This window comes from Paramisgurnus dabryanus, chromosome 24 (genome assembly GCF_030506205.2).
Source record: "Paramisgurnus dabryanus chromosome 24, PD_genome_1.1, whole genome shotgun sequence".
Taxonomy (NCBI): domain Eukaryota; kingdom Metazoa; phylum Chordata; class Actinopteri; order Cypriniformes; family Cobitidae; genus Paramisgurnus; species Paramisgurnus dabryanus.
In genome coordinates this window covers 86,187-110,096 of record NC_133360.1, presented here as the reverse complement: position 1 = coordinate 110,096, position 23,910 = coordinate 86,187, and the positions used below count along the sequence as shown (strand labels likewise).

Genomic DNA, 23,910 nt, shown 5'->3' with positions numbered 1-23,910 from the left:
TTACAGCTGACCGAAAGAGAGAGGGGCGTCTGCACAAATAATGCAATATTGAATAAAGATAATTTTCACATTCATTGTAAACTTATAATAATTGAGGAGCTCAGATGCAAAAGTGCCTATTGTCAAAAATGAGATAATGATATTAACCGAATGCTCTCAGCGTGTATTAGCTCTATATGTTCATCAATGGACTCACACGATTCATAAGAGTCACTGCGCAACATACCTATGGCAACCAACCCTCGCTACGCTAAAACTCTGGAAGCTAGTTATTACAGTTTATAAAATTGGAAAAACCTATATTTTTTCTTACACAATCGCATCGATTAACCGCAGAAGCCCTTTATTAACCCCTTGGAGCTGTGTGGATTACCACTGTGAAGGATGAATGCACTTTTTTGGGGGGCTTTAAGTCAGAAGTTCTTCCCTGATTCCTGATCAAGGACATTTACTAAAATAACTCCAAATGTGTTCGTCTGAAAGATGATGGACATATGTATCTCAGAATTGGACATACCAAATATCAGTCTGAGATCTGAGAATATCACTTTATTTCTGTTTTTTTTTTAATTTTCTCATTTTGTTGTGTAGTGCCTCCGTAAATGATCATAAAAGTCTTTAGGGCATTCATTCAAAATTCTGACATGAAAACAATATTCAAAAACACAATATAAATGAAAGCGAGTTAGTAAATCTATACTTGAATAAAACAATATAAATCAGCAATATTAATAAATTGAAATGTTTTTAATCTGCAACAGTGGCAAGAAAGTCCTGCAGTGACTTTGGTGGATGTAAGTAAAGCTTTTGTGAAGGTCAATGTGAAGGTCATTATCTGAATTTGTAGCACCACATACATTCATCTCATCACAGTAAAATAATAACAAAGCTGTTCAGTAATTTTTTAGAATTTACATTCAAAAACACATGCAAAACAACACAATTGCTATGTGATATCATTTAAAGTGCCCTGTCAGGTGGCCGTGTATATGCTAATAATCATCCCGTTCAAAAAAAGTAGAAAACTGATGAATGAGTCTCAGTCATGGTCTATATTTGTATGCATCTTTACCTCTAGACTGGCAACAGCTGTTCATGAGACATTCCATGAGGCTTATAGGATCTTCTCTGCATTTGTCTTACTATTCTGTCAAGATTCACACCTCTGCCGAAACAGATATAGTTTCCTATAGGAAAATGTGTGAGATGAAGGAGCTATAATTAAACACAGCCACCTTCTATATGGGGTTGGGCTCCTTGTTTCACTCTTTCCCTTTTTTAGTCTGTCAAGAATTTGTAAAGATAACTGGGAAGAAATATGAAATTATTCATAATATGAACTGCAGGACTTGTTGCAGATTAAAAACATTTCAATTGATTAATATTGCTGATATTATATTGTTTTATTCAAGTATAGATTTACTAACTCGCTTTCATTTATATTGTGTTTTTGAATATTGTTATTGGCGATTCACATATACCGTGTGAGATTGTGATGTTTAGTAAAATACGAAAGATTGGAGTAATTAACAGATAGGCACCTACCATAGGAGTTTTTACAGGTACAGGATCGATAGACGTGATTCATCGTAACGTCACAACATCGTGATTCTTAAAAGAGAGAATACTACATCAGGTCTATGAGTTCACATTTGGTGCAAACTGCTACTTCTGTCAACAGACTCTTGCGATGGAAATCAAGATCATGAGCTCGTGCACTCACTTCTTTGATATAGGTTATTAATAAAAATGCTGTTGCTGCTGCAACTTTATACCAGAGGCATGTGGACTCTCCCCCGCAGCTAATCCAGGCCCATCATGCCTGTGGACCAATGCCAAATGACAAGTCGAGCTATTAAAGTAAATACCCGACGGACACGACACCATACATGGAATGCATGCTAATCCAAATTTGTCATTTTTTTCTTTTACCCTTCACTGTTGTCGGCTTTTTAGGCTTTTGCTGAACACTTCATAGGCACAAAACTATAAATGCGTGCACCTTTGATTACTGAACACACCCTTACAAACATTAACCATCGTTTTATTGTGGTAAAAGTGTAGTAACCATGTTTTTTTGGGTGTATTGATTACTATCAGCAAAAGTATGGTTTTACTACACCAACCATGGTTTAACTATGGTTTTTGAAAACCGTAGTTGTCAAAACCATGGTTATTATGTGGTTACCGTGGTTTTTTATTTTTAACTGTACTAAAACCATGGTTAATTTTCTTAAGGGCAGGTATCACTGAGGACTGATGGACTGAAACCATCTTAACTGACCGTATTCATGACTGAGCCTCTATATTTGAATTGTTTTCATCTGCATGTGTTCTCATACCACAAGCAATTTTACTTGACTGCCTTGTTTGATTGGACTTATTTACAAACCTGCTAAGCTTGCAAATGGTGTGTAACTGAATCCCAGGGTTGTTTGACAGCTCCTCCACAGCTTCGCCACTTGTGCATTGATGAAATTCCAGTTAGATTAACTGTTGCCACCATTAAGGAGAACCAAGGAGAACTTATTTTGTGCAAAATTAAATTTGATTTAAGCTTAGTTAACGGAATAAATGTTTAGTGCTACATTGCACTTTACGTTTGTGTTTTTTTTTGTACAACACAACACAAAAGCCTACCCCAATCTCTTTTCTCTTAATTCAACTGTCGATTTTTTCATAACTTTATTTAATTTAGATACATTTTCAGTCTCTAATTTAATTTCTGATTTCTTTTTATTTAACGTTAATTTATATACATATTTTCTATAGAGTAGGTCTATACCAGATCTACATTTTATTACAGCTATATGTGAAAAAATCTTGTATCTTGTTACATGTTACTTGTCCAGTAGTCACAAAACTTGCAAAACTATACATAAGGCTCATTTTATTCCATTACACAGACTATTTATGATCATATTTAATAATATTAATAGTAAACTTAATTGTCATTGTATCATTAACTTTATAAAATTGACTTCTTAGTGTTATCATATCAATTAAATTAATCATCCCCCCATTAAATTGGACCAGAAAACATAAGAATACACCTCCTCATAATTACTATCAAACAGTAAAGTCTTACCAATAAATCAATTAAGACCCAATCTTGAATTATATATATATATATATATAATGTTATATTATATATCAATACATGATCAAGTTAAGCATTTATTGGAAAATTTATCTGCTTGTCTTCAGACTTTTATTAAATACCCTTGACACATTGAGGGACATGCAGACATGTAATTGGTCACAACTTGCCATTTTAATTCTCCCCATCCTCCTTATATTGTTGGCGTTTTCACAAATAATTTAAAAGACTTTTACCCATACTATAAGATTATAAACTATTATATGTCTATTTTTACAGCATAAAGCAACTAAAACGGACTCACTGACAATTGATTTTTAATTGCTAAATTCTGTTCTTACATTGTTTTTGTTTGAACCAGAGCGGCTGTTTAATTTACTGTAGGTGTAACATCACAATGTCATTTAAACACAGAAACTACAATAGTCACTCATCAGTCAGTCAGCTGTCCCCCATTAGGATAAAAATACCAATGCACATGTTATTAGAAACATGAGTGTAACATTGTCATATATAGACAGTAAAACCCAACCCATTATAACCAAATAGAGAAAGGCAATGCAGTTGATGGAAACACTCAAGTCCTTATAAAAGCAGACGTCTCGGTCTCTCTGAAGGTCTGCCAAGCACCCAGTGAAGGTAAGTGAGCCAAGACTCAGCAGAGGCAACTACATTGTATTGCATTGAGATATCAAGATTGATGTGAATGTTGGAAGTGATTCTCAAAACACTCTGACACTGTGTTTTTTACAGAATCCACAGGAAGTCATTCCAGACGTTTCTGGCCTTGAGAGTCAAGCAACAAAGTGAGAAAAACTTTATAATATAGTGCATAATTGGCGAAAAACTACTACATGAACTGTAGGAGGTTTAATACTAAAGAGAACTATTGTGAGAACTACACCCAACTAATCACTGTCCTCAATGTGTTTAACACAAAAGGTCATCATGGGAGACGGTGAGATGGAGTGTTTTGGCCCTGCGGCCGTTTTCCTCCGCAAACCAGAGAAAGAGAGGATTGAGGCTCAGACTGCCCCATTTGATGCCAAAACAGCATACTTTGTAACTGATACAGATGAGATGTACCTGAAGGGTACTCTTGTTAGTAAAGAGGGTGGCAAAGCTACCGTCAAAACTCATAGTGGGAAGGTAAGTTCAAACTATTAATTGTGATCTTGAGGAATTATGTCATGTTTCTAAAATTTTGAGTCAATCCTGATAACTGCTATTGTTTATTATCAGACTCTCACTGTCAAAGACGATCAAATCTTTCCCATGAATCCACCCAAGTTTGACAAAATTGAGGACATGGCCATGATGACCCACCTCAATGAGCCTGCTGTGCTGTATAATCTCAAAGAGCGTTACGCAGCATGGATGATCTATGTAAGTCTAACAACATCACTTTTAATACCTGTGATGAGGTCGATGTTAAACTGTAACACATTGGATCTTCATCCCCATTCCAGACCTACTCTGGTTTGTTCTGCGTCACTGTCAATCCATACAAATGGCTGCCAGTGTACGATGCAGTTGTTGTGAACGGTTACAGAGGCAAAAAGAGGATTGAAGCTCCACCCCACATCTTTTCCATCTCTGACAACGCCTACCAGTTCATGCTCACCGGTAAGTGGATTCAGATATTTACTAATGAGATTTTGTAAAACAAATGGGACTCTAAACACTACAAATACTCCATGGTTTTATTTCAGATCGTGAGAACCAGTCTGTTCTGATTACGTAAGTACATTTCCTTTTCTTCAATTAACTTTCTTATAAATGTTATATTTAAAAACGCATAGAGTTTTTGTGAATAAAAATCTTGTTTGAACCTCCAGTGGAGAATCTGGTGCAGGAAAGACTGTGAACACAAAGCGTGTCATTCAGTACTTTGCAACCGTTGGTGCAATGTCTGGAGCAAAGAAGGCAGAACCTGTTCCTGGAAAAATGCAGGTTAGCAAAATCATATAGATTACATATGGACTACAATATTGATTGATTTACCTCATTACTGATCTAATATTACCAATCTTATATGCAGGGCTCACTGGAGGATCAAATCATCGCAGCCAACCCCCTGCTGGAGGCTTATGGTAATGCCAAGACTATAAGGAACGACAACTCGTCTCGTTTTGTAAGTCTGGTGTAATGCATTATCATTTGTGTTATACCTTTTCAAGATGGCAGAGATTCAAAGGTGTCCTCAAATGTTTTAGGGTAAATTCATCAGGATTCACTTTGGGACAACTGGGAAACTGGCCTCAGCTGATATTGAAACTTGTGAGTCTCAGTGTTCTCGACCAAACCTACATGTTTTTTTGTTGGACCAACATGTGCATTAGTGATTAAAAGCCATTGTTTCTCTTTAAAGATCTGCTGGAAAAGTCAAGAGTAACATTCCAGCTGTCTGCTGAGAGGAGCTACCACATCTTCTACCAGCTCATGACTGGACACAAACCAGAACTGCTCGGTAAGAAATCTACAGTAGTGTGTGATTCATAAAAGCCAATGTCTAAGAGCAGTGTTAATAAAGGCATTAATTCTTTGCAGAGGCCTTGCTCATCACCACCAATCCTTATGACTATCCAATGATCAGCCAGGGTGAAATCACTGTCAAGAGTATCGATGATGTGGAAGAGTTCATTGCCACAGATGTACGTGGTGGACAACAGGCTTTATTCTTTGACTGCTTATGATATATTTATGAGCAGAAATAATGGATAAAACATACTGCATGATATAGAACACATCTCTTTGCTCTAAAATGTCGTGTTAACTTTTCAAAACAGACTGCTATTGACATTCTGGGCTTCACTGCTGAGGAGAAAATAGGCATCTACAAGCTGACAGGTGCTGTGATTCATCATGGCAACATGAAGTTCAAGCAGAAGCAGAGAGAGGAGCAGGCTGAACCTGATGGCACTGAGGGTGAGATAAACAGAGATTATTCTCATTACTATATGAACATTCATATACTGATTGTTATCTGGAAATCTCTGCTTCTTTAGTGGCTGATAAAATCGCCTACCTCATGGGCCTGAACTCTGCAGACATGTTAAAAGCTCTGTGTTACCCCAGAGTAAAGGTCGGAAATGAGTTTGTTACCAAAGGCCAAACTGTACCACAGGTGATGAACACAATCATTCTCTACTGAACAAACAAACAAACTCTAAAATCATCTTAATAAAACTCTAAAACAAAACTCATGACCTCTATACACTCTTTCACAGGTGAATAATGCAGTCAGCGCTCTGTGCAAGTCAGTTTATGAAAAAATGTTCTTGTGGATGGTCATCCGTATCAATGAGATGTTGGACACAAAGCAGCCCAGACAATTCTTCATTGGTGTGCTGGACATCGCTGGATTTGAGATATTTGATGTAAGCATCGATTACTAATACGTTTCTAAGAATCAAGATATAAATGTAAAGATATAAGAGGGAGAATTTGCTTGTGTTGAAATGTCAGTACAACAGCTTGGAGCAGCTCTGCATCAACTTCACCAACGAGAAACTGCAACAGTTTTTTAATCATCACATGTTTGTGCTGGAGCAAGAGGAGTACAAGAAAGAAGGCATTGAATGGGAGTTTATTGACTTTGGAATGGACTTGGCTGCCTGCATTGAGCTTATTGAGAAGGTAAAAATAAAGGCTTGACAAATGTTTTAAATATTTTGTACTTGTGCTTAAGCTTGAGTATTTTCTCCACCAGCCAATGGGCATCTTCTCCATCCTTGAAGAGGAGTGCATGTTCCCCAAAGCCACAGACACAAGCTTCAAAAACAAGCTGCACGATCAGCATCTTGGCAAAACTCCAGCCTTCCAGAAGCCCAAACCTGCCAAAGGCAAGGCAGAAGCTCACTTCTCTCTGGTGCACTACGCCGGCACTGTTGACTATAACATTACTGGCTGGTTGGACAAGAACAAGGATCCACTGAATGACTCTGTTGTGCAACTCTATCAGAAGTCATCAGTCAAACTTCTGGCCTTCCTGTATGCTGCTCATGCATCTGCCGAAGGTATATTTAACTGATAAATATTAAAAAATTATTCTTTAGTACTTCTTGAGATAATCTTAAGGACATCTAAGTGTGCCTATGTTTTTTAAATACATTTTAGCAGATTTTAATTCACCGTCATGACACTTAGATATTCTTAAGATTATCTTAAAAAGTACTAAAGAATATTTTAAAGTATATTAAGTACACAATTAGTATGTGAAAATACACAAAGTATTTTATGGAAGTGTACTTTTTACCTGGGTATAAGTGTTCTGTCATTGAAAAGTAAACCTTAACCCTTATTCATCCTTAGCTGATGGTGGCGCTGGTGGAAAAAAAGGAGGCAAAAAGAAGGGTGGTTCCTTCCAGACAGTGTCTGCACTGTTTAGGGTATGAGGCGAATCTCTTTGTTATATAGAAAGTAAAGTTCATTACAATAAAAAACAAACTAATCTCTAATGAAATAAACAAATTTACAGGAGAATTTGGGCAAGCTGATGAGTAACCTGAGGAGCACTCACCCTCACTTTGTGCGTTGCTTGATTCCTAATGAGTCCAAGACTCCAGGTAAACATTTTTTCTAAATTGTTAAATGTATCTATTGTTTTAAAATATCTTTTCATCCATATTAATGTCTTTGTTCCAGGTCTGATGGAGAACCACCTGGTTATTCATCAGCTGAGGTGTAATGGTGTGCTGGAGGGTATCAGAATCTGCAGGAAAGGTTTTCCCAGCAGAATCCTCTATGGTGACTTCAAGCAGAGGTACTTTAAATATCTCAACATAAGGGTGGCCATTTGTGCCAGTTCCGTTGGACACGTCCCGAACATGTTTTTGGGTGCGTTCTCCGGAAGTCGCGTTGGGTGACCGCATACATCATCAAGGTTTAATATTTCGGGTTCAATTTCAGAAAAGCAACCGTTACATTTCAAGGTAAGAATGAAACTACAATGATTGTTTGTCTTAAAATAAATAAATCTTAATTTTCTAATGTATTTTAACTGAAATGTGAAAACCTTGATGACGTATGCAGTCGAGCAACGCGACCTCCGGAGAACGCACTCGAAAACATGTTCGGGACGTGTCCGGCGGAACTGGCAAGAATGACCGCCCTACTCAACATATAATCTTTTCACCAGTTAAGCTTCATATGATATACCATCATCTTGTCATCTTTGCTTTGTTTTAACAAAAACATAATTTATCCCTGATTGTCCTCCAGATACAAAGTATTAAATGCTAGTGTCATCCCTGAGGGACAGTTCATTGACAACAAAAAGGCCTCAGAGAAACTTTTGGGCTCTATTGATATTGACCACACACAGTATAAATTTGGACACACCAAGGTAATCCAAATGTCCTGAGGTAAAATCTGCATAAAAAAAGATTTATAGCACTTAAATCTTTTTTAAATATTGTTTAGGTGTTCTTTAAAGCTGGTCTGCTGGGTACTCTTGAAGAATTGAGAGATGACAAACTAGCAGCACTGGTAACCATGACACAGGCTCGTTGTCGTGGATTTGTCATGAGGAAGGAGTTTGTCAAAATGATGGAAAGGAGGTACAATGTACTTAAACAAAAGTGTTTGAAATACAAATAAAATGAAATGGTTTCAAAGAGTGAAAGATCATTTTATGTTCAATGCAGAGAATCAATTTATTCCATTCAATACAACATCCGTTCATTCATGAATGTGAAACACTGGCCATGGATGAAGCTTTACTTCAAGATCAAACCTCTTCTGAAGAGTGCAGAGACAGAGAAAGAAATGGCAGCCATGAAGGAGAATTATGAGAAAATGAAGGAGGATCTAACAAAGGCCCTAGCGAAAAAGAAGGAGCTTGAGGAGAAAATGGTGTCACTCCTGCAGGAGAAAAATGATCTTCAACTGCAAGTAGCATCTGTGAGTATTACAGTTGTTAAAGCAAAATAATCATGGATCTCAAAGGCAAAGCTTTAAAAACTTCAAGTAATTAACCTTGTATCCATCCCAATCAATAGGAATCTGACAATCTCTCTGATGCTGAGGAGAGATGTGAAGGTCTTATCAAAAGCAAGATTCAGCTTGAGGCCAAACTTAAAGAGACAACTGAGAGATTGGAGGATGAGGAGGAGATCAATGCTGAACTGACTGCTAAGAAGAGGAAACTAGAAGATGAATGCTCTGAACTGAAGAAAGATATTGATGACCTGGAGCTCACCTTGGCCAAAGTGGAAAAGGAGAAACATGCAACTGAAAACAAGGTTCACATTTAATCACATCTTCTTAACACAGCTCATGTGTTTATACTTGAGTATAAAAACACTGAACAATGCTTTGAATTTAGGTGAAAAACCTGACTGAGGAGATGGCCTCTCAGGATGAGAGTATTGCCAAGTTGACCAAAGAGAAGAAAGCCCTTCAAGAGGCACACCAGCAAACCCTTGATGACCTTCAGGCAGAGGAAGACAAAGTCAACACTCTGACTAAAGCCAAGACAAAACTTGAGCAGCAAGTGGATGATGTAAGATGTTTGACATGAGAATAAGGCTAATAATAAATGAGGAGATTATTTCATTTGTTCTGTTGCTGTGTGTTAGATTTTCATGCACTCTTTTTTGTAACTTTAGCTTGAGGGTTCACTGGAGCAAGAGAAGAAGCTCCGTATGGACCTTGAGAGAGCAAAGAGAAAGCTTGAGGGTGATCTGAAGCTCACCCAGGAATCTATAATGGACCTGGAAAATGACAAACAGCAATCAGACGAAAAGATCAAAAAGTATGATAGATTTCATCAGTATTATCATCTGAAGTTGTCATTGTATCAGTAATTTTCCATTGCACATTTTACATAACATTTTATTTTAAAACAGGAAAGACTTTGAGATAAGTCAGCTTCTCAGCAAGATTGAAGATGAACAGTCTTTGGGGGCACAGCTTCAGAAAAAGATCAAAGAACTTCAGGTAAAGTATATTATATTATGAAGTACCTAGCTGAGATAATTCACATGACCAGTATGATAAACTAAATGTGTTTTTTTTAAATAGGCCCGCATTGAGGAGCTGGAGGAGGAAATCGAGGCAGAGCGAGCTGCTCGTGCTAAAGTGGAGAAGCAGAGAGCTGATCTCTCCAGGGAACTTGAAGAAATTAGTGAGAGGCTTGAGGAAGCTGGTGGTGCCACTGCTGCCCAGATTGAGATGAACAAGAAACGTGAAGCAGAATTCCAGAAGTTGCGTCGTGATCTGGAAGAGTCCACCTTACAACATGAGGCTACAGCGGCCGCTCTCAGAAAGAAGCAGGCAGACAGCGTGGCCGAGCTCGGAGAACAGATCGACAACCTCCAGCGTGTCAAGCAAAAGCTGGAGAAGGAGAAGAGTGAATACAAGATGGAGATTGATGACCTATCAAGCAACATGGAGGCAGTGGCCAAATCGAAGGTAATCACAACTAAAGGGATCATTAAATGAAAATGCACAGTGAGACATCATGTGTAAAACATTGTATTTTGTTAGGCTAATTTAGAGAAGATGTGCCGCACCCTTGAAGACCAACTGAGTGAAATAAGGTCCAAGAACGATGAAAATGTTCGCCAGCTCAATGACACGAGTGCCCAAAGAGCAAGACTTGCCACTGAGAATGGTTAGTGCACAACCAATTTCTGTTCCAAATAAAACTGTTCAATAGAATTATTAATCTAAAGCAAATGAACAGGTGAACTGGCTCGCCAGCTGGAGGAGAAAGAAGCTCTTGTTTCTCAGCTTACCAGAGGAAAACAGGCCTTCACTCAGCAGATTGAAGAACTCAAGAGACACGTTGAGGAGGAAGTAAAGGTACATCACTACACATGGTGAAATGTATTTCTTCTTCTAGTAATTCCAGGAGCCTTCAATTGTGCTAAATTTATGTTTGATTTTAGGCCAAGAATGCTCTGGCCCATGCTGTCCAGTCTGCTCGCCATGACTGTGATTTGCTCAGAGAGCAGTTTGAGGAAGAACAAGAGGCAAAAGCTGAACTTCAGCGTGGAATGTCTAAGGCCAACAGTGAGGTGGCTCAGTGGAGAACCAAATATGAGACTGATGCTATCCAGCGCACTGAGGAGCTTGAGGAAGCCAAGTATGTCATTTAAAAATAAAAAATTTTAGGAAATTTTTGTTATGAATGAGACTTCACCATTTAACCCATTTCCTACAACTTTTACAGGAAAAAATTGGCCCAGCGTCTGCAAGATGCCGAAGAATCAATTGAGGCTGTGAACTCTAAGTGTGCTTCCCTGGAAAAGACCAAGCAGAGATTGCAGGGTGAAGTCGAGGACCTCATGATTGATGTGGAGAGAGCAAATGCTTTGGCCGCCAACCTGGACAAGAAGCAGAGAAACTTTGACAAGGTAAGAAAAACTTGACCAATCTGTAAATCTAAACTGTGATCCATATGTTTTAAATGACCTATGTAATTATTTTATTTATTTCATAACAGGTGCTGGCAGAGTGGAAACAGAAGTATGAGGAAGGTCAGGCTGAGCTAGAAGGTGCTCAGAAAGAAGCTCGTTCACTCAGCACTGAGCTCTTCAAGATGAAGAACTCTTATGAAGAAGCTCTTGATCACCTGGAGACTCTGAAGAGAGAAAACAAGAATTTGCAACGTAAATGACACTTTTTCAAATATCAAGATTAGAAATAAGATTGGCATGAAACAGAACTTTTTACAACTGTGTTTTTTACCTTTAGAGGAGATTTCTGACCTTACGGAGCAGCTTGGAGAGACCGGAAAGAGCATTCATGAGTTAGAGAAAGCCAAGAAGACAGTGGAGGCTGAGAAATCAGAGATCCAGACTGCACTGGAAGAAGCTGAGGTAAAGTTACTTGCAAGATTCTATTACCCACACTGTCAAATAAAATTTGATTGAGCTCCTTTAGTATGTTAATAAACCCCACTATTGTTTACCAGGGAACTCTGGAACATGAAGAATCCAAGATTATTCGTATCCAGCTTGAGCTGAGCCAGGTCAAGAGCGAGATTGACAGAAAGCTTGCTGAGAAAGATGAAGAGATTGAGCAGATCAAGAGGAACAGCCAACGAGTGATTGATTCCATGCAAAGCACTTTGGACGCTGAGGTCAGGAGCAGAAACGATGCCCTGAGAGTCAAGAAGAAGATGGAGGGAGATCTCAATGAGATGGAGATCCAGCTGAGCCATGCAAACCGCCAGGCTGCTGAGGCCCAGAAACAGCTCAGGAACGTCCAAGGCCAACTGAAGGTACAGTTTTTTTCTGTTAAATGTCTTCACGAAAGGTTTATTTGTCTGAATTAAAATAAAGGATGAATATTGACTCCCTAAACCTGCCACAGGATGCCCAACTGCACCTTGATGAAGCCGTCAGAGGACAGGAAGACATGAAGGAGCAGGTTGCCATGGTGGAGCGCAGGAATAACTTGATGCAAGCAGAGATTGAGGAGCTGAGAGCTGCATTGGAGCAAACAGAGAGAGGCCGCAAAGTGGCAGAGCAGGAGCTTGTAGATGCCAGTGAGCGTGTGGGACTGCTGCATTCTCAGGTATAAAAATGTACAATACCAATAAACTTGAGAATGTCACTTTCAAGATAACTAACTTTTTGTAACATTCTGACTAAAAACTGCTGATGTCTCACAGAATACAAGTCTTATTAACACCAAGAAGAAGCTTGAGAGTGATCTGGTGCAGGTTCAAGGTGAGGTGGATGATGCAGTCCAGGAGGCGAGAAATGCAGAGGAGAAAGCCAAGAAGGCCATCACTGATGTAAGTGTTTGTAATTATTTTGCATTTACACATTTTCATTGCATTGCATTGCACTACTTTGGAAATGTAAAATTTGTAGCATTTTCTATTTTCTTTAGTTTTAGAATTGTATTATATCCTTTAGGGAATGTGTCTGTATCTATAGGCTTTTGACTTGCTCCTATTTTAGGCAGCAATGATGGCTGAAGAGCTGAAGAAGGAGCAGGACACCAGTGCTCACCTGGAGAGGATGAAGAAGAACTTGGAGGTTACTGTCAAAGACCTGCAGCATCGTCTGGATGAGGCTGAAAATCTGGCCATGAAAGGTGGAAAGAAACAGCTCCAGAAACTGGAGGCCAGGGTAGGTTTGAATGTTTAGGAGCTCTAAACTCTAAACATGCCAGTGATTTCTTGCATTATAACTATAACCCTTTTTTGTGAAGGTGCGTGAGCTGGAGGCTGAAGTCGAGTCTGAACAGAGACGTAGTGCTGAAGCTGTCAAAGGAGTGCGCAAATACGAGAGGAGAGTGAAGGAGCTCACCTACCAGGTAAAACAACTCAGTGATTGTTGCTTTATCACCTAATATTTTTGTATACATTGTTTAACCCAGAGAATTAACACTATTTATATTGAAAGACTGAAGAAGACAAGAAGAATGTGACCCGACTGCAGGATCTGGTGGACAAGCTGCAGCTAAAAGTGAAGGCCTACAAGCGTCAAGCTGAGGAAGCTGTAAGTATAAAATCTCTTTTTGTGATCTTTATATTTTTGTAAATCTTCAGTGTCATAAAAACATGAAGTCTGATGAAACGTGCATCTTGTGTGACCATGACAGGAGGAGCAGGCCAACACTCACCTGTCCAGGTACAGGAAGGTGCAGCATGAGATGGAGGAGGCTCAGGAGCGCGCTGACATCGCAGAGTCCCAGGTCAACAAGCTGAGAGCCAAGAGCCGTGACATTGGGAAGGTAACAAACAATTTTTTTTAAAATTCAATGTTCAGTAACTGCACTCTGAGGTCTTTATACGTTAAATGAATTAAATATCGATTTATGAATCTTAATTTGAAGAGTAAAGATGAAGAATGAAGATTGGACACCAGAAGACCTACAAGCAAGCATATAATATGAGTGACTTGTACTGAGTTTTCTTACTTGTGACCATTAAAAATGCTATTTTTATTTTTCTGTCCATGTTGTTTATTTAATACAACAGATTCATTTTCTGAAAATAAAACTAGAGGCGGTAAATTACATACATGTTTATTCCCTAAAGAAAGTTCGCAACAAAGTTCATTTTGTTAATGAAATGTTTCAAGTGGCATTTTTTATCCCATAAACTATGATACTACCGCATTTTCCTATGTGAATTAAGAGAGGCTCCTTTCATTGCGCTGATACCATTCAGCAACCATGTGCACAGATTGACCCCAAGTATTCACTTGCCTATTGACCTTCCAGAAGATAGGGGCCCTTATTAAATTTGTTTTCATAAAAACTTTGCAAGTGACATTCATTCTTAATCAAGTGTGTAGGAAAACTGTATTTAAGTTTTTATTCTGCAAGAGCGCTCAAGCCTCTGCTTCTTCCTTTGTCACTTTTCCACTCTTTTGTCAGCAGCCACAGTTAACCTGTCAAGCATCAACGTCAGACATCTCCATGACCTGCATCCAGGTCACCATAGTTACAGCATCATGAGCTTCAAAAGAGGTGGACATACAATAAATGTTTTAATTATCTTACCTTACAGTTAATTTTTTTCACGATTAAAGTGATGTAGACCTGCCATTTGCTGTATACAGTACATCAGATAATCCTTTGCTGATTGTTGTTTAATTTAGCAACAAACAATGATAGTTTAAGCTCTGGTGCATATTGTGCATATATCGGTTGGGGTTATGGGTTTATTCAGAATTGAGCATACTTGAATTTAAAGAGTAAATGGATAAAATTGTCTCATTTTACAGAAAAATAACCCACAAAAATGTAGTAAATCCTAATAATTAACCATTTTAATAATTCCTAAAAATGTTTCCCAATTACTTTTATTCCCAATTTCCCAACTGTTTGAAGAGGCATACTAAAACATTAAAAAAAAGGTTTTATAAAAAAAAATCCTGTATCCACTACAATGGACACCAGAATGTGGTACATGTGAAACTGAACCATGACAACAATAAGAAAATACCAAAGGCATCATAACTATTATGACTAAAACTACCACATCACTGCTAGTGTAGTTTGTGTATTTTGGAACTTTGACGTATTTCTGATTTAAGGTGTATGCTATATTTCAAAAAACAATTCCTCAAAGGAATACCTTTCACCTAGTACACTTAAGATACGTTTGGTTTTACAATCTGATCTGCGACACCTTGATGCATGTGCTTTATCCATCAGCTCGGGAAGGTGCATGGCTGAGGTTTCCATTTTTGACGAGGGGGAGTGTAGTCATCATCACTCTCTGGAGATTTCGTCTTGGCCCCAAGAAATCAACTGCTTACCGAGGAGCAATTTGAATTCAATGAACTTAAATGGTTTCTTTCCCTGAAGCTGGCAGTCAGTCTTGTACTGAATCCCTGCATTGATGATTGCCAGATCAAAAAAGTGGAAAATAACCAGTATTTCTGAAGCATGGAGCAGGGACCCCCTGATACCAAATGTGTAAAACAGATATATTTATGTAAGCAGTAAGGTACAACTATTGACCAATCAGAATAAAGGACTTGAACTAACTGTTTTATAAATAGAAGCAAACATACTTTCACACCGCAGTATTATGTTAAGAAAGTACATTAGCACTAATATGCATGTTGTTGTTGTTGTTGTTGTACGTGCATCATTTTCTGTGTACTATTTTTATTGTTTAAGTAGATTTAATTTCATTATTATTTTAAGGTACAGTAGTTGGAGTGTGATAGATTTTCATTTTACTGTGAGATGGACAATGACACATTTACCTAAATCTTATCTTTCAGTTTATAAAGATGACGTGGTGATCATGGTGAATGGAACAAAGACTGTCTATTCTGGTGGAGATAGAGGTTGTGCAGAAGACATCAGTGCAGACATTAGCCCTTTTCACAGAGACATTCCGGAAAATAGACGTAAAATGCATCTTGGATTTTTCCGGAATGGTTAGAGTTTTTGTTCTTTCACACTGCCAAGATTACACGGCATCTGATGGTCCCGGAAAGACACGTGACCTGTTGAAAGTCCCGCCCTCTCTTCTACGCAGCGTCTGAAGTTTGCAAAGTATTTATTATTCCTCTCTCCAGAAACAACTCGCGTGCATTTTTGTTTATAATAAGACTACAAAGAAGCGCGTGAACGCACAGTTCTATTCTGGTGAATGATCTCAGCTTCAGAGTGGATATTTGACGAGCTCCCTGATCTCTGCTTTAATACAGTTTTCAGACATTTCTCATCGTGATTGTTTATATGCATTTAAAACCCACATTTTGAGGAGCTGAACGATATATCTTGGTGGGATGACGCGCGGGTATTTTCGTTTATTATAGCTCAAATGAGCACGTGACGCGATATTCTTTTATGCTGCTGAATGATCTCCGTTTAAACGCAGTAAGTAACGAGCTAACTTACCTGATATCTGCTTCAGTCCAGTTTGCTGACATTTCTCGTCGTGAATGTTGTTAATTTCTTATTTTAAAGAGTTGAACCAACTTCATGTTGCCATGACATGCGCGTCCTCACTACGGCACGTGCGTCATTGTTTATGCGTCTCATTTATCATTTCCTGAAAACTGCTTCAATCTAGTTTGCAACATTTCTTGTGGTGAATGTTTATATGCATGTTATCTCTCGTTGTAAGGAGCTGAACCATAACTTGTGTTGTGATGAGGCGCGCATCCTCACTACGACACGCCCATTACGGCATTCTTGCGGCTTCTTGTTCACACAGAGGGTTATCCGGGTATCTGACTAGGTCCTCTTTCCGGCAACGATCCCAGAAGATTAACGGGACGAGTTTTTGTTCACACAGACGCTTGTCTGGCAATTTTACGGGTATTTTCTGGGACCAAAGGTCTGTGTGAATGGGGTTATACAGTAATAGATTCTTTTGTAAAAACAGGTCATTTCATAAAGTGCAAACTCGTCTTTTTGTTTCTCTGTCAGGTAAAAAACACACAATACTACTTTATAATTCTGAGGTCTTTTTTGTGGATCAATATTGTTATGAGTTTCAAACCAACTATGCATCTTGCACCATTAGTACAACACACATTAGTTTAAATGTGAGTCATAGTTTTATCAGTTTATAATGCAAATGCGTTGTCGTGTCGCTTGCCTGTCAAAGTAGTGTTTTATAGTATGAACAACTTTGAACAGTTTTGAACAGCTGTCCAAGATCAGAAATATAATAAAAGTCATTGAACATTTTTCAACTCTTGGCACTCAGCACAGACAAAAACCTGTCAGCTGCTGCTGTTTTAAAAAAAGCGCCGAATTTCCATTGGAAATAATTAAAAATACATGCTGACCCCAGACGTAAACTCTTGGTTTTCACACACCTAAAATTACATTCTGAAATGAAGACAAACGTCCCTATATAATTGATCAGTTTTATGATGAAGAGTTAATGTATTTTGTCGCTACTTCTGCTTCCTGAGTGGATGTTTGCCTTGTCTTCAGATATTTTGTTTTTGTCTGCAGGCTAATATAGAAGACCTTCAATAAGCCTACGCATGTGCCTAACTTAAAGGGAGCATTGGTTGTAAAGTTTTGAACATGTATTTTACATGTTTACCTTGTTCTTGAATGCCCCATCTTGCTGTGACTCTGAAGGAAGTCCTGCCTTGGTAGACCACAAAATCTATAACCATACCACCTAGTGTGGCCTAGACAAACACCTTAAATCCAGTCAGGTATGGTTTGCCTGGTACTAGAGTACCTATTACACACTATTATTACGGTAAAACATTGTTACATTACGTTAGAAAATGTATTTGTGTTATTTAAAGTGTTTTCAGAAATTGAAATTAAATTATTAAAACAACATTTTTTATGACAAAAATTGCACAATAAAAATTATTCCGCACTTATCATAATTTTCTTCTCACCAAAAATGTCGAGGGGGCATGTGAAATTTCTTAAGGGGGCTTAACTTTAAACCTAAAAACACAGAGATTATTTGCCTTTGGCAATTTTTTTGGCAATACTGCACAATACCTAACCCTAACCCACACCTAACCCTAAACAGACAAAACTAATAAAATTATAACTTTAATTTTAATCATTTTAATAATATCTTAAGCATATCATAAGTCATAACACAGATGATAGCACTAATAATTGTTTATATATTCATTTTACTTCAATGAAACATTATATTTTTGGGATTTGTTTAATTAAAGTTTAAAAGAAGAAACATTATAGATTATTTTTTATAGCTTTCTTTGCTCATATTTACCAAGGGTGCCCATACTTTCGAGCCCCACTGTATAGTATTTCATATATAGTATTGTATAAAGTCTATTCTATTCATATAAAGTCTGGCCAGCGATAACCAACAGCTTCTTTTATCTTTATTTTTTCATTTTTAAATCCCATAAAATTTTATAATATACCATATTCTCTATAGGATCAGATATGTCTGGCTCTCTCCCAAGGGTTTTTTTTCTCCCAAGGACTACGTTACATTATTACTCGACTCACTAGTACGGTTTAATCTGAGCCACTGGACTTTGCTACTTTTGTTGTCTTCTGATTTTTCTGTGTTTTCTCCAGCTTTTATTAATGTAAAGCTGCTTTAAAAAAATTAAACAATTGTGTAGAGCGCTTTATAAATAAAGTTGAATTGAAAGATTATTGTTTTAGTATTATTATTATTATTGGCTATTGTAGATTGACTGTTTAGAATATGGAATGATCTGAAGGTCCATTGCAGCAGGAAGTGTGGCACTTACAACCCACTTTGACACAAACCACTTACATTTACCTATTGATTGGATCAGGTCTGGGGTCTCAGTCATTTATAAAGCTGTGCATACGATCCTTACTAAAGTTTATGTGTGCCCAAAAGCCAAACAATATTCCGATTTATAAAATCATACGCACACCTGTAAGCAATGTTCCCTTTAAAAATCACAGATCAATGCCAAGTGTGCGTACTTGAGTCAGCCTCATATCCTTCCCTGTATACGCCCATTTTAAACCATAAATAGTCAATACAAATCACCTAATAAATGCTGTTATTGAGACTGCCATCCAATTGTTTGTTCGCAAGATTGTATGCTATTACTAAAACAAAATAAATGTTTCCAGCTCCTTTAGTGTGTGCGTCTGATACATGCGTGCTCTTCTCCAGCAGCACGAGTGTGCTCTACAATGAGCACTAATATAAAAATGGATAATTTTAATTTAAAAACATAAATAGTCATTTCCTTTTCCTAACAGACTTATTACTATAGCGATCTCTTTATTTTCTTTCTTAATAACTTGCACAAGTAAGTAAATTGTTTAGTGTAGGCGAACACATGTTTTTTCATGCCGGTTGGGTTATGAACACCATAGTTAGCACTATTGTAATGAGAACATAGAGAGTAGCCTAGCATTTGTTCAAGAGTTTAATTGCTGTAAATGAGGCCCTTGGCCAGTGTAATGTTGGTAAAATGGTGATGCTAAATTGAGAAATGATTATTGATATCTGAAACAGTGCTGACATGGCCATAGGGTGGTGCTTACTGCTTAATTCCCTCCTCACTGCTTGCAGCTATAATTATTTGAAAAGATATCCTACTGATCGTTCTGGACATTTTGTAACATTCCTATTTTTGAATAATGTCTTTTTTAAAGCTGCATGCTTTAGTTGTCTTTTGACATAAATGTTTTCAGATAGGTTTTAATGCCTTTATAAATAGTTTCTTACAGACAGTGCAGAATTCCTAACTATATTAACAACAAGTCTAACTTTATAACAATAAACACAACAAATAATAGCTTTCATTTTGCCGCTATAATGCTGACCCAAATGTCCGCAAACCTTTAAATGTATGTTTTATGCATTAAAGCACATGCCGTTTATAACACTATAAATCCAGTTTTCTACAGTACAGTACGTACCTTTACTGATGAGCTTTTATTGGCAACTGAAAAATTACTTTCACTTTTTCAGAAAAAAAAAAGGTTTTATAAATATATATATATATATATATATATATATCAAAAAAAGAATGATTTTCTTTCAGTGAAATGTAATAACCATTAACAACTATTAGCATGCTGGTTACTAGAGGATGCCAGTTATTTATAAAATCAAGTCTGGCTGTGCAACTGAAACTAAATACCAGTGCCATCTGTGGGCTTCTCTGCATCTGAACTGAGTTTCTCCTCTATGCCAAGTCACTACACTGAAATAGCATCAGTAATAAGATTTTAATCGCCCAACATTTACGATGTTCTCATAAATAAATAAATAAAAAAATTACAGAAACCTATAGAAAAAAAGTGACAAATTCATGTGCCTAGATTTATGCTTACATGCATTTTGGTCTATTAGTATGTCATTCTTTTTTTTTTAAAATTTCAAAATTGTCTTGTAAAACAACAAAAATAGTAGAATGAGAAGAAAAAGCCAACCTTTTTCTGGATAAAAACTGAATATTACTGATATGAGGCGGAACCATACAATCCGCAAGATGAAAACAGGGACACTAAATAAATCACAATAAACTAAATTTATCAAAATTTATAAAATGTAATTCCTTAAATTGTTTAAAGAACACTACAACCTGATAAAATAGAATATGTGAGTTATGGCATATACAGTATATGTGTGTTTTCCAAACACCTTTTTAACTGCTATTCTTTTTAACTTACAATGTCTTAACACTTTAAAATTATGTACATTTAAAAGTTTATGAAAAAAAAATGAATTACGAACATTTATATCACTGGCATGCAGCATTAAGACACAAAGTCAGTAAATGAGAACATCACGCTGTTTTCCATTGGGAGTGCAAGTTAAACAACATGACCATATGCAGATGCACAGTTCTGCTGAGCACTTAGTTATGACACTATATAAATGCAGCTCATGACTCCTGAGGATTCACAGTGGGCCTGCAGAGGTAAGTGAGATACAGCATTTATTTAATTTTCTCCGTCTTTGAGGAATACCTGTGCTGGAAAGCAATAAAATAATTCTCTCACCTGCTTTTTCTCTTTTAGAAATCTTAAATTCACATCAGCTCTTGTTCCCTGTGGAGTCATAAAAGGTAAATCGCTTATAGTTGTAGGGGTGGTTTCCTGGACAGGGATTATTTTAAGCCAGCACTAGACCTTAGTTTAATTAGGATATATAACTAGTTTTAACAAACATACCTTACTAAAAACATAACTTGTGTGCATTTTGGGGCAAAACAAAGGGCACTGATGTATTTTAAGTAGGGCTGTCAAAAGATTAATCGCGATTAATCGCATCCAAAATAAAGGTTTGTGTTTACATAACATATGTGTGTGTACTGTGTATAATTATTATTTATATATAAAAACACACCCAATCATGTATATATTTAAGAAAAAATTGTTATATTTATATATAAAATATTTATATTTATATATAATATAAAATATAGAAATGTATATACAGTATTTAAATGCAAATATTTCTTAAATATAGACATGAATGTGTGTGTATTTATATATACATAATATTTATACACAGTACACACACATATGCTATGTAAACACAAACTTTTATGTTGGATGCGATTAATCGCGATTAATCTTTTGACAGCCCTAATTTTAAGATATGTCAGTGCAAGTTGTTTTCAGTTTGGACAGCTCTTACATTTATTTTAGTCTAGGACTAATCTAATCCCTGTCCAGGAAACCACCCCATAAAATTTCATCACTTAAATTATGCTGTAATAACACTAAAATTAGGATTAAAGTTTGGAACATCAATCTGCATGTCAATGACTTAGCAAATAAAATTGAAATATTAAGCATTAATAAACATACTTTTACCTAACCCTATGTATATTTTATACCACAGTAATCTGCAACCATGGGAGACGGTGAGATGGAGTGTTTTGGCCCGGCGGCCATTTACCTCCGGAAACCAGAGAGAGAGAGGATTGAGGCTCAGAACACCCCGTTTGATGCCAAAACAGCATTCTTTGTAACTGATCCAGATGAGATGTACCTGAAGGGTACTCTTGTTAGTAAAGAGGGTGGCAAAGCTACTGTCAAAACTGATTCTGGGAAGGTACGTTCAAAATAATCTTAAGGAATTATTTCATGTTACTAATATGTTGAGTCAGTCCTGATAACTTCTTTTGTTTATTGTCAGACTACCACTGTCAAAGAAGATGAAATCTTTCCCAGGAATCCACCCAAGTTTGACAAAATTGAGGACATGGCCATGATGACCCACCTCAATGAGCCAGCTGTGCTGTTTAACCTCAAAGAGCGTTATGCAGCATGGATGATCTATGTAAGTCTAAAGACATCACTTTTAATACCTGCAATGAGGTCGATGCTAAAGTGTAACACAATGGACCATTGTCTCTGTTTCAGACCTACTCTGGTTTGTTCTGCGTCACTGTCAATCCATACAAATGGCTGCCAGTGTACGATACAGTTGTTGTGAACGGTTACAGAGGCAAAAAGAGGATTGAAGCTCCACCTCACATCTTCTCCATCTCTGACAACGCCTACCAGTTCATGCTCACCGGTATGTGGATTCAGATATTTACTAATGAGATTTTGTAAAACAATGGGACTCTAAACACTACAAATACTCCATGGTTTTATTTCAGATCGTGAGAACCAGTCTGTTCTGATTACGTAAGTACATTTCCTTCTCTTCAATTAACTTTCTTAAAATATGTAAAAACACATAGAGGTTTTGTGAATAAAACCTTGTGTGATCCTTCAGCGGAGAATCTGGTGCAGGAAAGACTGTGAACACAAAGCGTGTCATTCAGTACTTTGCAACCGTTGGTGCAATGACTGGAGCAAAGAAGGCAGAACCTGTTCCTGGAAAAATGCAGGTTAGCAAAATTATATAATTACATATGGACTACAATATTGATTGATTTACCTAATTTTCTGATCTAATATTACCAATCTTATATGCAGGGCTCACTGGAGGATCAAATCATTGCAGCCAACCCCCTGCTGGAGGCTTATGGTAATGCCAAGACTATAAGGAACGACAACTCGTCTCGTTTTGTAAGTTGAAGTCTGATGAAATGCATTATCATTTCTGTTATACCTTTCTTAGATGGCAGACATTCAAAGGTGTCTTAAATAATGTCTTTCTCTTTAGGGTAAATTCATCAGGATTCACTTTGGGACAACTGGGAAACTAGCTTCAGCTGATATTGAAACTTGTAAGTAGCATTGTTTTAAAACTGTTTTATCGTTAAACAAGCATGAATATTAGTCATCTGATGCCAATGTTTTCCTGTAAAGATCTGCTGGAAAAGTCAAGAGTAACATTCCAGCTGTCTGCTGAGAGGAGCTACCACATCTTCTACCAGCTCATGACTGGACACAAACCAGAACTGCTTGGTGAGAAATCTAGAGTAGTGTATAATTGATAAAAAGCAATGTCTAAGAGCAGTGTTAATGACATGCACATCAATTCTTTACAGAGGCCCTGCTCATCACCACCAATCCTTATGACTATCCAATGATCAGCCAGGGTGAAATCACTGTCAAGAGTATTAATGATGTGGAAGAGTTCATTGCTACAGACGTACGTGGACAACAGGCTTATTATTCTTTAATTCTTTATGATATATTTATGAGTACAAATAATGAAAAAAATACCACATAAGATAATGTAAAGTCATGGCCAAAAGTACTGGCAGAGAATTTTTTTGTTTTTTTGCAAAGTTTGCTGCTCCATTATTTGTAGATTAATCTTCAACATGTTTCTATGGTATACTAAAAATAATGATGAGCATATCATGATTTAAAAGGCAAAACATTTAGTATATGCAAAGAATCAATATTTACAACGTTGACCCGTGTTATTCATAACCTCTTCTATTTGCTCTGGCATGCTTGATATTAACTTCTGGGTCAAATCCTGACTAATGGCGATC

The 23,910-nt window shown here is 37.1% G+C and overlaps 1 protein-coding gene across 1 annotated transcript in view; it reads left to right on the top strand.

Annotated features, from left to right (window-relative positions):
* Window positions 1-3,853: 3,853 nt before the first annotated feature.
* Window positions 3,854-23,910, top strand: part of LOC135720996 (uncharacterized) — a 62,924-nt gene continuing 42,867 nt past the window's right edge. The window contains 49 exon segments of the mRNA XM_065243089.2: window positions 3,854-3,906; window positions 4,043-4,249; window positions 4,343-4,486; window positions 4,570-4,726; window positions 4,813-4,840; window positions 4,939-5,053; window positions 5,142-5,234; window positions 5,317-5,380; window positions 5,472-5,570; window positions 5,651-5,754; window positions 5,890-6,028; window positions 6,109-6,227; window positions 6,331-6,480; window positions 6,569-6,739; window positions 6,813-7,119; window positions 7,415-7,491; window positions 7,581-7,668; window positions 7,748-7,865; window positions 8,324-8,447; window positions 8,525-8,661; window positions 8,749-9,004; window positions 9,103-9,345; window positions 9,429-9,605; window positions 9,712-9,857; window positions 9,952-10,042; window positions 10,127-10,516; window positions 10,592-10,718; window positions 10,791-10,909; window positions 10,996-11,192; window positions 11,280-11,463; window positions 11,553-11,718; window positions 11,804-11,928; window positions 12,024-12,332; window positions 12,425-12,628; window positions 12,726-12,851; window positions 13,021-13,191; window positions 13,274-13,378; window positions 13,468-13,563; window positions 13,667-13,798; window positions 13,901-13,916; window positions 15,808-15,936; window positions 21,850-22,289; window positions 22,373-22,529; window positions 22,615-22,642; window positions 22,734-22,848; window positions 22,937-23,029; window positions 23,127-23,190; window positions 23,273-23,371; window positions 23,455-23,558. Of these exon segments, the coding sequence (XP_065099161.2) occupies window positions 4,049-4,249; window positions 4,343-4,486; window positions 4,570-4,726; window positions 4,813-4,840; window positions 4,939-5,053; window positions 5,142-5,234; window positions 5,317-5,380; window positions 5,472-5,570; window positions 5,651-5,754; window positions 5,890-6,028; window positions 6,109-6,227; window positions 6,331-6,480; window positions 6,569-6,739; window positions 6,813-7,119; window positions 7,415-7,491; window positions 7,581-7,668; window positions 7,748-7,865; window positions 8,324-8,447; window positions 8,525-8,661; window positions 8,749-9,004; window positions 9,103-9,345; window positions 9,429-9,605; window positions 9,712-9,857; window positions 9,952-10,042; window positions 10,127-10,516; window positions 10,592-10,718; window positions 10,791-10,909; window positions 10,996-11,192; window positions 11,280-11,463; window positions 11,553-11,718; window positions 11,804-11,928; window positions 12,024-12,332; window positions 12,425-12,628; window positions 12,726-12,851; window positions 13,021-13,191; window positions 13,274-13,378; window positions 13,468-13,563; window positions 13,667-13,798; window positions 13,901-13,916; window positions 15,808-15,936; window positions 21,850-22,289; window positions 22,373-22,529; window positions 22,615-22,642; window positions 22,734-22,848; window positions 22,937-23,029; window positions 23,127-23,190; window positions 23,273-23,371; window positions 23,455-23,558 (7,044 nt within the window). The 5' untranslated portion in view covers window positions 3,854-3,906; window positions 4,043-4,048.